Here is a 12,877-nt window from a genome sequence, read left to right as displayed (position 1 = left end):
CAGTAATCCAGTACACAACTCAGGAAAAATAACATATCTGTCAGAGTGCCGCCCATCGGCAATTTACCCCTGAGTAGTGACTCTGCAGATTTTTTGAAAATGCACTTCTAACCTTTCCTAAATCCACCCACATGCAATTTCTAATCTTCCAGATCAAAATCACTCAATTCAATCGGTTCAAACATCAATTAAATCATCAAATCATGCATAGAAATCAAAACCCCTAAAAATTCATGCTTCAACAATCAAATTCATACTCAAGAACCCTAGAATAAAAAATGCTTGACTTACTTGGGTGGAGATGCTAGATGAATGGAGATGGCTTTCAAGCTATGAAGAATAATGATGCTCTCTTCCCACCCCAAACTTAGATGGAAAACTAGTGAGAAAGTGAGTGGAAAGGAGATTTTTTTTCAAGAGGGATGAGGGAAAAGTTGTAGAGAACCTTTGAAAAGTATATAGGAGTGTGTGTGCAGAGAAGAATCTGAAAAGAGAGGCCAAGGCGCAGCTTAGGGTATAAAAATACCCTAATGGGCTTAGGTTCTGCTAAGGGGCAACCTAAGCCCAGTCTGCGACACTACCGCTCAGCGGTAGTTTGCCGCTGAGCGGCACTTTCGGGAAGTGCTCTTCTTCTTCCTAGCTTAACCTAGGTGCCTCCTACACATGCCCCTCACTTGCTCCCTGCACTTAAATTCTCAGATCACTTATGCAAATCCCTATCATGCAACTAAAGAATAACAAAAATATGATCAATAGCGCTTGTTTAACGTCACGAGCCTGACCCAAAATCCACCAACACCCATCAGTAGGTGTAACAAACCTAGTATCTTTCAGTAGATACTTAACCACCTAACATCCTTCAGTAGATGCTATACCCAAAAATTTTACAGAAATAATGTCCAACTGATTAAAAATTACAAAACCAAAATAAAATCAAAAGAAAAAAATATTCCTCAAATCAATGGAATGCCTTCCAGCAAACGCTCTTTTAACGTCATTAGCTTGACCCAATAAAGCTCAAGTTCCTTCTTCATGGTTGATGTTCATATCACACCAACTCATCAACTGCTTCCTGTCCACTTTTTTGACTCTTCTGGAATGTGGAGACTCCATCTCTATCATCTCATTTTCTTTGTAGCCTTTCACAACCCACAACTTGTTTTTGAATCTCACAGGTGTACCAAGTTGAAGTCGTTCTTTCATCCAGTCATCATGGACTTTTCTTCCTCTTCCAATCTTTTCTTTTTCCTGTACCTGAAACAACAAACAATGTTTACCTTTAACCTTGGGCTTTTCATCTTCAGGGCTAGTCATGAGTACATCTTGAAATGCAGCTTTATGACTAGCTTCTTCCTCCTGCATCTGCCTCTCTTCTTTGAAGACATCTACAACAACTCTTTCTTCTCGGTCTTGGAGCACCACTATACCTTCATCCACATCAATGATGGCTTTGGTCGTTTTCATAAACGGTCTTTCGAGGATAATGGGTATCTTTTCAATCTCCATCTCCATCACCACAAAGTCTACCATGAACTGTAGTTTGCCTACACAAACTATAATATCCTCTGCTATTCCATAGGGTTGCTTTGAAGATCCATCTATCATTACTAAATTAACCTTTATAGGCTTCACATCAACATCACCAATCTGCTCAAGTAAAGAATAAGGTATCAAGTTAACACTTGATCCTAAATCAAGTAAAGCTTTCTTTATCCTTTTCTTCCCTATTGTGCATGGAATGGAGAAACCTCCTGGATCTTTTGGTTTTGGAGGGAATGGCTCCTTTTTTACAACTTTATACTTTTTTGTATCATCATCTCTACGTCTTTTCTTTGTATAAACTGCAATATGTTGTAATATCTCCTTCCAAGGTACATCATTGTCCACCATATTGAATAATTCTGTAAAATCAAATTGTACTCTCTTCCAAGGAAAAATATCTTTACTCTTTATCTCTCTTCTCTCTCCTTTCTCTTTTCTCTCTTCTTTCTCTTTTCTCTCTTCTTTTTCTTTTTCTTTCTTTTCTCTCTCTTCTTTTTCTTTCTCTCTTTCTAACTCAACTGTTTCAAAATTTGTACTCTCCAAAACTTTACATTCCTCCCTGGGGTTAACCTCAGTATTAGCCCCAAAATTTTTGTCAGGCCTTTCTTCCAATTGCTTGGTAATCTGACCCATTTGAATCTCCAAGTTCTTAATAGCAACTTCAGTGCTCTTTTGAGAAGATTCAGTTTTCTGTATGAATTGCTGAAGAGTTTCTTCCATCCTTATTGATCTTTCATTACGTATAGAAATTTGTTGCCATAAGGTTGGTTGTTGTTGTTGCTTGTTAAATTGCCCAGTTTGTCCAGCTTGCCCACTTTGTCCTTGACCAATGCTTGGGTGTGGTTTCCACCCTTGATTGAAATTTCCCTGACGGTATGGAAATTGATTGGCCATGAAGTTAACATCCTCTAAAGCTTCCACTGGAAAGGCGCACTGACCATTAATATGGTCACCACCACATAATTCACACATCTGTCGTTGAACCTGTGCAACAGTCTTTAACTCTTTTGGTAGTTGTGCAAGTGCTTTTGTGACAGTCTCAACTGTTGAGTTAGTATCTTGTTCTGTGCTAGCAAGGCATCATTGGTTTGTAAGTGTAGAATTCCTTTTTTTTGAATAGGAGCCCCTCTTTCACTGTTCAGTTCATTATCACTAGTAGCCATATTTTGAATTATTTCTATAGCTTCCTCTGGAGTTTTCCATTTGATATTTCCTCCTGCTGAGGCGTCAAGCATCATCTTGGTTTGTGAACCAAGACCTCCAAGGAAGATCAAGACTACTTCCACTTCGTCAAATCCATGTGTGGGAGTCTTTCTTAATAAGCTTTTATATTGTCCCATGCATGACCTAGTGATTCCTCCATGCCTTGCTTGAATGATGAAATCTCTTGCTTTCCTTTATTTACTTTTGATTGTGGAAAATATTTGTTTAAAAACTTTGTCACCACTGCTTCCCACTTTGTAAAGCTTCCTTCTGGAAAAAAGTTTAACCAAAGCTTAGCATTGCCTCCTAATGAGAATGGAAACAGGCTAAGTTTGATTGCTTCGTCCGGCACCCCATTTATCTTTACTGTGTTGCAAATCTCATTAAAAGTTGTAAGGTGCTCATATGGGCTTTCGTGAGACAACCCATTAAATTGGTTACTCTTAACCAATTGGATTGGTACTGGTTTCACCTCCATATTAGTTGCATTGACCCTTGGTCTTGCTATGCTGTTAAAATGTTGAGGTCCAGCTACATTAGTATAATCAGCAAGAGTTCTTCTGGCATTGTTATTCTCCATCTCCTCAGTGCTATGGTCAGAACTTTGTGGTGATGGTTGTAATAGAGTTTCCGAAGGAGGAAAAAGTTCTCTAGATACACGGATTCTTCTCCTCCGTCTACTCTCGTCTAAGCCTTCAAGAAGAGGTTCCGAAGTTTTCTTGCTCCTAGTTCGGATTGCTTTCTGCATACACAAGAAAACAAATCCCTAGAAAAATTGGTTAGCACCAAAAGATATAGAAGAAGATATAAGATCAGAGATAAGAAGATAAAATAAAAACAATAAAAATAAAAACAGAAAATAAAAACAGAAAACAGAAAAAAAAATAAAAACAGAAAATAAAATAAAATAAAGATAAAATCAAAACAAAAATTCAAATTTCAAAATTCAAAATTCAAAATTCAAGTGAAAGATAATCAATAATCACACAAATGAACTAGTTAAACCACGAGTCCCCGGCAACGGCGCCAAAAACTTGATGACAAATTTATGAACACCGAAAAACGGCGCCACAAACTTGTTTAACGCTCGGCAAGTATGACCGAATCGTATCAAGTAATAAAACTCGGTAAGACCAAGTATCGTTCTCCCAAAGGACTCACGACCTAGTTAGTTATATGATTTGTTGATTATTTAAGACTTGTAAACAATTGATTTTAGGTTTAAATGCAAAAGACAATAATTAAACATGTATGCATGAATTTGATCAATGGAAAGCAGGAACACAAACACTTTAATGAATTAGATGGATGAGTATGTTGTTGGGGTTATCAATTTCATCTTATCCACTCTCATATACTTTTAGGAATTCATCATTCTATTCATCAATGCTAATGCCACTCTCTAAATCACCTTGCAAGAAGGCCTATCCTTAATTACGAGTTCATACAATTCCTAGCATCCCTAATAATTAACTCTGAAGCACAGAAGCTTAAAGGCAACCAATATGCTATTGGGAGATTTTCCCCGGATCTAGATTTCCCCGTACGTTCCCATATCGACAAAATCAATAATCATGGCATCGAATGAGTTAAACAATGCATGCTTTGAGCAAAGAGGAAAAATGATGAATCGTTATTTCTTGAATTAGATTTAGTTTATTGCACTTAAATAAATCAGGGAATTGTGTTTAATTGTTTGTTATTTCCCAGTTTTCCGAATTCCGCTTAATTTGGTCGGAAATTTGTAATTGTGCTAATTTGGATTTTCTGAGCTGATTAAGTGCAATTTTGAAATGCAGGAAAATTTCGGAAATACATTTTGGGACATCAGGAAGATGGCCAAATAAATTCAAGACTCCCCAGACAGACATTTTTGAATTAATTAAATTGTAATTCAGTAGTTTAAAATTTCTGTATCAACTCTTATATTTTGGGTCAATTTTTGGTAAATTAGAGTAGACCCAAAAATTAGAAGTTAGTGATTTAGACCTAGGTTTTTCTTGTGTGTGGACCCCACCCTTATTAAAGGTGACCCACGGCTCTTGAATAGCCCTAGCCGCCACACATTTTGGAATTTTTTCTCTCGGTTTTTGGTTTGGAGGGAACGTTTTTCTTTGGCTGAAAAACACTGTTGCGAAGGAAGCTTTCATGGAATTTAATTTTTTTGCTTTGACTTGTGCATGAGTTTCGTTCTCAAGTTGCCATTTAATTTCATTTTGGCTCATAGTGCTTCATTATTAAACGGTTTGGTTGAATGGAGAAAAGAAGTACATGGTTGGAATCAAGAGTGGACGGCATTTGGAGTTGGAAATTCTTCTAGGATGGCTGGAAGCACACGGTCTGGATGGGATTGCAGTGCAGGGTTTTTATTCATTTTTTTTGCATTGCCACATCATTGAAGAAGTATTGTCTCGGCTGGAAAGTAGGAAAGGGGCACGCTGTCACGCAGGGGAGTGCACGGATGAGTAGCTGAACGTGCAGCACAAGAAATGAAGAAGTGATTATAAGAAGGAGAATGTTGATTGGAAGAATGGTGTGCACGGATGTGGAGCTAAGGAAGCAAGCTGGTTCTTTTATTTTTCCTGGAGTGAAGAGGTGTCATGGCTGGTGTGCACGGTAATAAGAAAAAGATGGGAGTAGGTGGATGTTGAAAGTCCTGGAAGAAAAAAAAGCTCCAAACGGACGCTGTTACGCTGGAACGGATGCAAGTGTTGATTGAAGAAGGAGCTGGAGAAGATTGAAGGAAGAAGAGAAGCATACAGGTGTCACGGTTTTGGAGCAGTGTGTGTGCACGGGAAGTGAACGTGGAGAATGGAGGAAATCTTTGCTTTTATTCCAAAGAGACTCATACGGTGATTAATAATAGAGAAAGGTGCAGGGATGCTATTGCTTTAGAGGAAGAGGTGCACACGGTGGATTACTTGGAAGCATTGTTGTGCACGGGATTTATTGGAGAGTTACGTTCAGCTAGGAGGGAGAAGTGATGTGTCCAGCAGCAAGGATATGGTTTTCTTTCTTTAAAGAAGCAGTAGCAACAATGATTGAGATTGGATGGAAGGGTGCACGGAAGTGGATCCCTTTTTTTTCTTAGCATACATCCCAATTGAAGCGTGATTGACTTTTGGTGCATTCCAATTACCAACTTCCGTAAACTTTTATTTTTATTTTTATTTTTTTTTTTTGCTTATATTATGTGCGTATGAGTTGGTGCCTACTTGCGTTTATGGAATTGTCAGTTTGATACCTTTCGGTTTGTTGCATGTTTAATTTGTTCTAAGTAATTTTCATTTTAATGTTTTTAGTCATATTAGGTTGTGTTTGATTTTAAAGCTTAGATTTAGTTTAATTGCATTCACAAAATTTTTCAAAACCCCCCCCCCCCCACTATGTGTTGATCTGAGACTGAACCCAAATTGGTCCTTGTGAGACGACCTAGGAGTCACTTCCTAGTACTATACTGCATTCTTTTATGCACAACTTTTGTTGGGAGGTGCGACCCTTTCATCAAAATGGCGCCGTTGCCGGGGACCAACAGTTCAGTTTTAGGTCTTTTGTGTTGATAATGTGTTGTTTGTGTGTTGTGTTTTGTCTTGTATGTTTGAGTGTGTGTGATTTGTTTGTTTAGGTTGTTTTGTGTGTTCAAAATTTCTGTGATATCATTTCATGATTTTAGGGTGTTGTGACTTAGTGCATGACTAGGGGAAATCCTGGGCCTATACCACCCTTTGATCCTGAGATTGATAGAACTTTTCATAGGTTAGCTAGGCATTCTAGAAATTTATCTTTAGAGTCTGTTTTTGAGTCTGTTCCATTGGATACTGTGCATCCCACTGCTGAGTACTTTGTGCATACTGCATCTACTGCATCTGTTGCATCTGCACGTGATTCTGATTCTGATTCTGTTGTTTTTCACACTGAGAACAATATGGCACAACCTCCACCTCGTGGGAGGACTTTTAGGGAGATGGCTGCACCTGATTTCGATATCGAAAGCTTGTGCATCCAATATCCTGATGAGGACGTTCCATTTGTTCTCAAGACTGGACTGATCCATTTGTTGCCCAAGTTTCATGGTCTTGCAGGTGAGAGTCCTCATAAGCATTTGAAGGAATTCCACATTGTCTGTTCTAGTATGAAACCACATGATGTTCCTGAAGAGCACATCTTCTTGAAGGCATTCCCTCATTCATTGGAAAATGTTGCTAAGGATTGGTTGTATGGTTTGGCGCCTAGATCCGTCACTAGCTGGGATGATCTGAAGAGGCTGTTCTTAGATAAATTTTTTCCAGCAGCCCGGACCACAGCTATCAGAAAAGACATAACTGGGATTAGGCAGCTTGGTGGAGAGAACTTATATGAGTATTGGGAGAGATTCAAGACACTTTGTGCTAGTTGTCCCCACCATCAGATACCTGAGCATCTCCTTGTCCAGTATTTCTATGAGGGTTTGAACAACATGGACCGTGGTATGATTGATGCTGCCAGTGGTGGAGCTCTTGGAGACACCACACCTGCTGAGGCCAGGCAATTGATTGAGAAGATGGCCTCCAACTCCCAGCAGTTTAGCACCAGGAATGATGCCATTGTGGTGAGGGGCGTACATGATGTTGTTGCCCAGTCTTTATCAGCTGTTGAAAGCAAGTTGGAAGGAAAGATTGACTCTCTTACGAAGATGGTGACACAGTTGACTACCAACCAGAGATCTGCAGCTCCATCTGCATCTGTTGCACGACTATGTGCTATTTGTCCTTCCAGTGACCACTATACAGATGCTTGTCCTTCTTTGCAGCACTCTGCTGCCTCTGATGCGCCTCAGGCTTATGCTACGAACATCTACAACAACAGGCAGCAACAACAGCAAAATCATGACTTATCCAGCAACAGGTACAACCCAGGGTGGAGGAATCACCCCAATCTGAGATGGAACAATGCGCCACAGCATCAACAGCAGGCACCACCTTTCCAGAATGCTGGAGCACCTAACAGATATGTGCCTCCACCTATGCAACAACACCAGAGGCAACAACAACAGCAGCAACAAGAGGCACCTGCCCACCAGTTGCCCAACCTTCCACTTCGTCTGAACCTTCATTGGAAGAGTTAGTGAGACAGATGACTATGCAAAACCTGCAGTTTCAGCAGGAGACTAGAGCTTCCATACAGAGTCTCACTAACCAGATGGGTCAGATGGCTACTCAGATAAACCAGGCGCAGTCTCAGAATTCGGATAAGTTACCATCCCAGACTGTGCAGAACCCAAGGAATGTGAGTGCCATAACCCTTAGATCAGGGAAGCAGATTTTTGTGCCTTCAGAGCCCGCTTCTACACCTACACCCATGCCTGCTACTTGTCCTAGAAAGAACGACCATGACGGTCCGAGCAAGGCATTTGAGGTGGGTGAATCTTCTTCTCCAGCCGGTGGTTCTTCTTCAAGTGGATCTTCTCCCTCTTCCACCACCACCGCTGCCGCACCTTCTCCATTGGTTGACCGACCTATCCCTCTACCATTCCCTTCACGGGCACTTCCTAGCAAAAAGATGGAAGATGTGGATAAGGAAATTCTGGAGACCTTCAGGAAGGTAGAGGTGAACATACCTCTACTTGATGCCATCAAGCAGATACCGAAGTATGCCAAATTCTTGAAGGAGCTGTGCACACACAAGAGGAAGATGAAGGGAAATGAGAGATTAGCATGGGAAGGAATGTATCTGCGCTTATTGGTAAGTCGGTCCCGCACATCCCTGAAAAGTGCAAGGACCCAGGTATATTTTGCATTCCTTGTGTGATTGGAAACAATAAATTTGAAAATGCCATGCTTGATTTGGGTGCTTCTGTTAATGTCATGCCTTTCTATATATGCATCTTTGTCTCTGGTCCTTTGCAAACCACGGGTGTGGTCATTCAGTTGGCCAATAGGAGTGTTACCCACCCAGCAGGTTTCATAGAGGATGTCTTGGTTAGGGTTGGTGAATTGATTTTTCCTGCTGACTTTTATGTTTTGGAAATGGAGGAGGGATTCTCTCATGGATCCGCTCCCATTATCTTAGGCAGGCCATTCTTGAAAACTGCCCGAACTAAGATTGATGTGTATGCTGGAACTTTGTCTATGGAATTTGCTGATATTGTTGTTCATTTTAATATCCTTGATGCAATGAAATTTCCAGCTGAGGACCATTCTCTGTTTAGGATCGATGCATTGGATGACATTATTGATAAATATGTTGTTGATGATTTTGATTCTTTGCATAAGAAAGAGCATTCTTTTCTATCTTCTCTACATACATGCATTGAATCTGAATTTGAGAATGATGTTGATTTTGAAGAGAATTTTGATATCCATGATGTTGATGATGTTTTTGATATGGATGATGTTGATAATGTAATTGTCATGGATATGGATTTGGAGCTTGATGAGATAGGTGTTCCGCCTTTACCTGTGAATTCTTTGGAGTCAGAATGCACTAACCACTTTGTAGGAAGTACAAATGAATCTGACTTGCAGGCACCTACTCTTGAGTTGAAACAGCTCCCAGATAACCTCAAGTACGTGTACTTGGAGGATGATGAGAAGAAACCGGTGATCATTTCCACCTCCCTTGATTCTGTTCAAGAGGAGAAGTTGCTTGGTGTGCTGAGGAAGCACAAGAAGGCCATTGGTTGGAGTTTGGCTGACATACCTGGTATTAGCCCATCCACATGCATGCATAGAATTCTTTTGGAAGATGGGGCAAGGCCAGTGAGACAGCCACAAAGAAGGCAAAACCCCGTGATCATGGACGTCATCAAGAAGGAGGTGACCAAGCTTTTGCAAGCTGGGATCATCTACCCTATTTCAGACAGTCAGTGGGTTAGCCCCATCCATGTTGTGCCCAAGAAAACTGGCCTCACTGTGGTGAAGAATGAGAGGGATGAGCTTATCCCAGCTAGAGTGCAGAACAGTTGGAGAGTCTGCATTGACTATAGGAGGCTCAACCAAGCAACCAGGAAAGATCATTTCCCCCTGCCATTCATTGATCAGATGCTGGAGCGCCTGGCAGGTAAATCTCATTATTGTTTTCTTGATGGTTTTTCTGGTTACTTTCAAATAAATATTGCCTGAGGATCAAGAAAAAACCACATTCACCTGCCCCTTTGGCACTTTTGCCTATAGGAGGATGCCCTTTGGTCTATGCAACGCCCCTGGTACCTTCCAGCGGTGCATGCTTAGCATTTTTAGCGACTTTCTTGAGAATTGCATAGAGGTGTTTATGGATGATTTTACTGTGTATGGATCCTCCTTTGATGCATGTTTAGACAGTCTGGAAAAAGTTTTGAAAAGATGCATAGAAACAAACCTTGTTCTCAATTTTGAGAAATGTCACTTCATGGTTGGACAAGGTTTGGTTCTAGGGCATATCATTTCTGAAAAGGGAATAGAGGTAGACCCTGCTAAGATATCTGTGATTTCGCAGTTGCCTTACCCCTCTTGCGTGCGAGAGGTGCGATCTTTTCTTGGACATGCAGGTTTCTACAGGCGCTTCATCAAAGATTTCAGCAAGAAGGCGCTTCCTTGTCCAGACTGCTGCAGAAAGATATTGACTTTCTTTTGATGACAGATGCAAGCAGGCGTTTGATTGCCTGAAGGAAGCTTTGACCACCGCCCCTATCATTCAGGCACCGGATTGGACAGCCCCATTTGAGCTCATGTGTGATGCGTCTAATTATGCATTAGGGGCTGTCTTGACACAGAAAATTGACAAGCTGCCGAGAGTGATCTACTATGCTTCACGCACTTTGGATGTTGCCCAGGCAAATTATACCACCACTGAAAAAGAGTTGTTGGCAATTGTTTTTGCCCTTGATAAGTTTAGGTCATATTTGCTTGGATCACCTGTTATTGTGTATACTGACCATGCAGCTCTAAAGTTTCTGTTGAAAAAGGCGGAGTCAAAGCCTAGATTGATCAGGTGGATGCTACTGCTCCAAGAGTTTGACTTGCAAATTGAAGACCGGAGTGGAGCACGAAATTTGGTTGCAGACCACCTAAGCCGGATTGAAAAAGCTGGGAATGAAGCTGATGTGTTGCCCATACAGGATACCTTTCCTGACGAGAGTTTGTTGATGATTTCTTACTCTCACCCCACTCCTTGGTTTGCACACATTGTAAATTATTTGGTTGCTTCTGTTTTTCCTCCCTTAGCATCACGTGCTCAGATTGCTAAAATTAAGAGTGATGCTAAGTATTATGTTTGGGATGACCCATATCTGTGGAAGTTGTGCAGTGACCAGGTTACTAGGAGATGCATTCCGGACCATGAGATTGACTCGGTCCTGCAGTTTTGTCATGCCTCCTCACCTGGTGGTCATCTGGGGATACAGAGAACAGCTCGCAGGGTGCTGGACTGTGGTTTTTATTGGCCTTCCATCTTCAAAGATGCGGAGAAGATCTGCAGCACTTGTGAGCCTTGTCAGAGAGCAGGAGGATCAATTTCACAGAGACAAGAGATGCCTCAACAACCTATGTTGTTCTGTGAGGTGTTTGATGTATGGGGTATAGATTTCATGGGTCCTTTTCCTGTTTCTTTTGGTTTCTGTTATATTCTCCTTGCTGTGGATTATGTTTCAAAATGGGTGGAAGCTAGAGCCACCAGGACTAATGATGCTCGGGTTGTTGTAGATTTTGTTAGATCTCACCTCTTTTGCAGGTTTGGAGTGCCTAGAGCAATTGTTAGTGATCAAGGAACCCATTTTTGCAACAGATCCATGCAAGCTTTGCTCAAGAAATATGGGGTGACGCACAGAGTTTCTACACCTTACCACCCCCAAACAAATGGGCAGGCTGAGATCTCCAACAGGGAGATTAAGAGGATTTTGGAGAAGATTGTCCAGCCCAACAGGAAAGATTGGAGCAATAGGTTGGACGATGCTCTTTGGGCTCACAGGACAGCTTACAAAGCACCGATAGGGATGTCTCCCTACCGGGTTGTCTTCGGAAAAGCATGTCACCTACCGGTCGAGATTGAGCATCGGGCATATTGGGCTGTGAAGATTTGCAACTTCTCCATGGACCAAGCTGGAGAGGAAAGAAAGTTGCAACTGAATGAATTGGATGAGATCCGATTGGAGGCATATGAGAACTCGAAGTTCTACAAGGAAAGGACAAAGAAGTTCCATGATAGTTCTATTGTTAGAAAGGACTTCGAGGTTGGCCAACAGGTTTTGTTGTATAACTCTAGACTCGGCCTCATGGGTGGTAAGTTGAGATCAAAATGGACTGGACCTTTTGTTGTGACTAATGTTTATCCTTATGGTGCAGTAGAGATCCAAGGTCCATCTACAGCTAAAAGCTTCAAGGTGAACGGGCATAGACTGAAGCCTTTCCTCAGCAACCCTTCTTTAGTGGATGTAGTGGTGGAGGAGACGTCTTTGGTCCACCCCACCTATCCTCCCATCTGACTCAGGGAGTTTCTTTTCTCCTTCCCTCCTCACTTTTATTGCACTTTGTCGATATCTGATGATTGTTCTGATTGTTTGATCTACTGATTGTGACACACTGAGGACATTGTGTCGTTTAAGTGTGGTCTATTAGGGGAGGTTGTTTCTTTGTTCATGTTTCGGTTTTTATGTAGTTTGTTGTGTCTTGTGTACAGTTTTGCATTTTTCGTAAATTCTGGATTGTGGTTAGGTTGTCAGTTTTCCTTCACTTCATTGATACTCTGAGATGTTGGATTCCTTGCTTTTCTTTGCTTGGAAGATGATCATGATGTTTGAGAGTTGAATTGATTGTGACACAAATGCCCTGTGTGAGAATTTGAGCCACTTTATGTTCTTTCTTGTGTGTGATATGTCTCTTGATTGCTTGCACATATGCCTTGGCTTGACTCTTGTTGATAATTCTTGATTGATATGCATGTTTGGAAGTGATAAAGGCAGTTTTGTTCTTGAGCCTCTCTAGCCAAATAAGCTTACCTTGTTCTAATCCTTTGAAAACCCTTTTTGAGCCTATACTTTCCCCCATTTCTTTGTTTTGAATGCTCATACACTAGCCCTAAGTGAAAAACCATGATTACCTTAACCTTAGGGAATTTTGGAGCTTTGGAAGTGTTTTGGGAACAAGTGTGGTCTCTTGGGGTTTCTGATGAGTTGGCTAGT

The 12,877-nt window shown here is 41.2% G+C and overlaps 1 protein-coding gene across 1 annotated transcript; it reads right to left on the bottom strand.

The window, feature by feature from the left end:
* Positions 1–700: 700 nt before the first annotated feature.
* LOC148198419 (uncharacterized) lies at positions 701–2,514 on the bottom strand. The gene is made up of 2 exons (XM_088115799.1): positions 1,420–2,514; positions 701–727 (listed from the first exon to the last, which is right to left on the bottom strand). The coding sequence occupies exons 1-2, from the start codon at positions 2,512–2,514 to the stop codon at positions 701–703; spliced, it is 1,122 nt and encodes a 373-aa protein (XP_087971925.1).
* Between the last annotated feature and the right edge of the window lie 10,363 nt (positions 2,515–12,877).

This window comes from Vigna umbellata, chromosome 5, assembly GCF_029865625.1.
Source record: "Vigna umbellata cultivar VRB3 chromosome 5, Vumbellata_1.0, whole genome shotgun sequence".
NCBI lineage: Eukaryota > Viridiplantae > Streptophyta > Magnoliopsida > Fabales > Fabaceae > Vigna > Vigna umbellata.
This window is presented reverse-complemented; position numbering and strand designations above follow the sequence as displayed.

What these genes read in the sequence shown, in the direction of transcription:
- LOC148198419 (XM_088115799.1), bottom strand. Translation starts at nt 2,514, where the DNA reads ATGTGTGAATTATGTGGTGGTGACCATATTAATGGTCAGTGCGCCTTT. An exon ending in ATGTGGATGAAGGTATAGTG is followed by an intron (nt 728 to 1,419) that starts GTGCTCCAAGAC and finishes GTTATTCTTTAG; the next exon opens with TTGCATGATAGGGATTTGCA.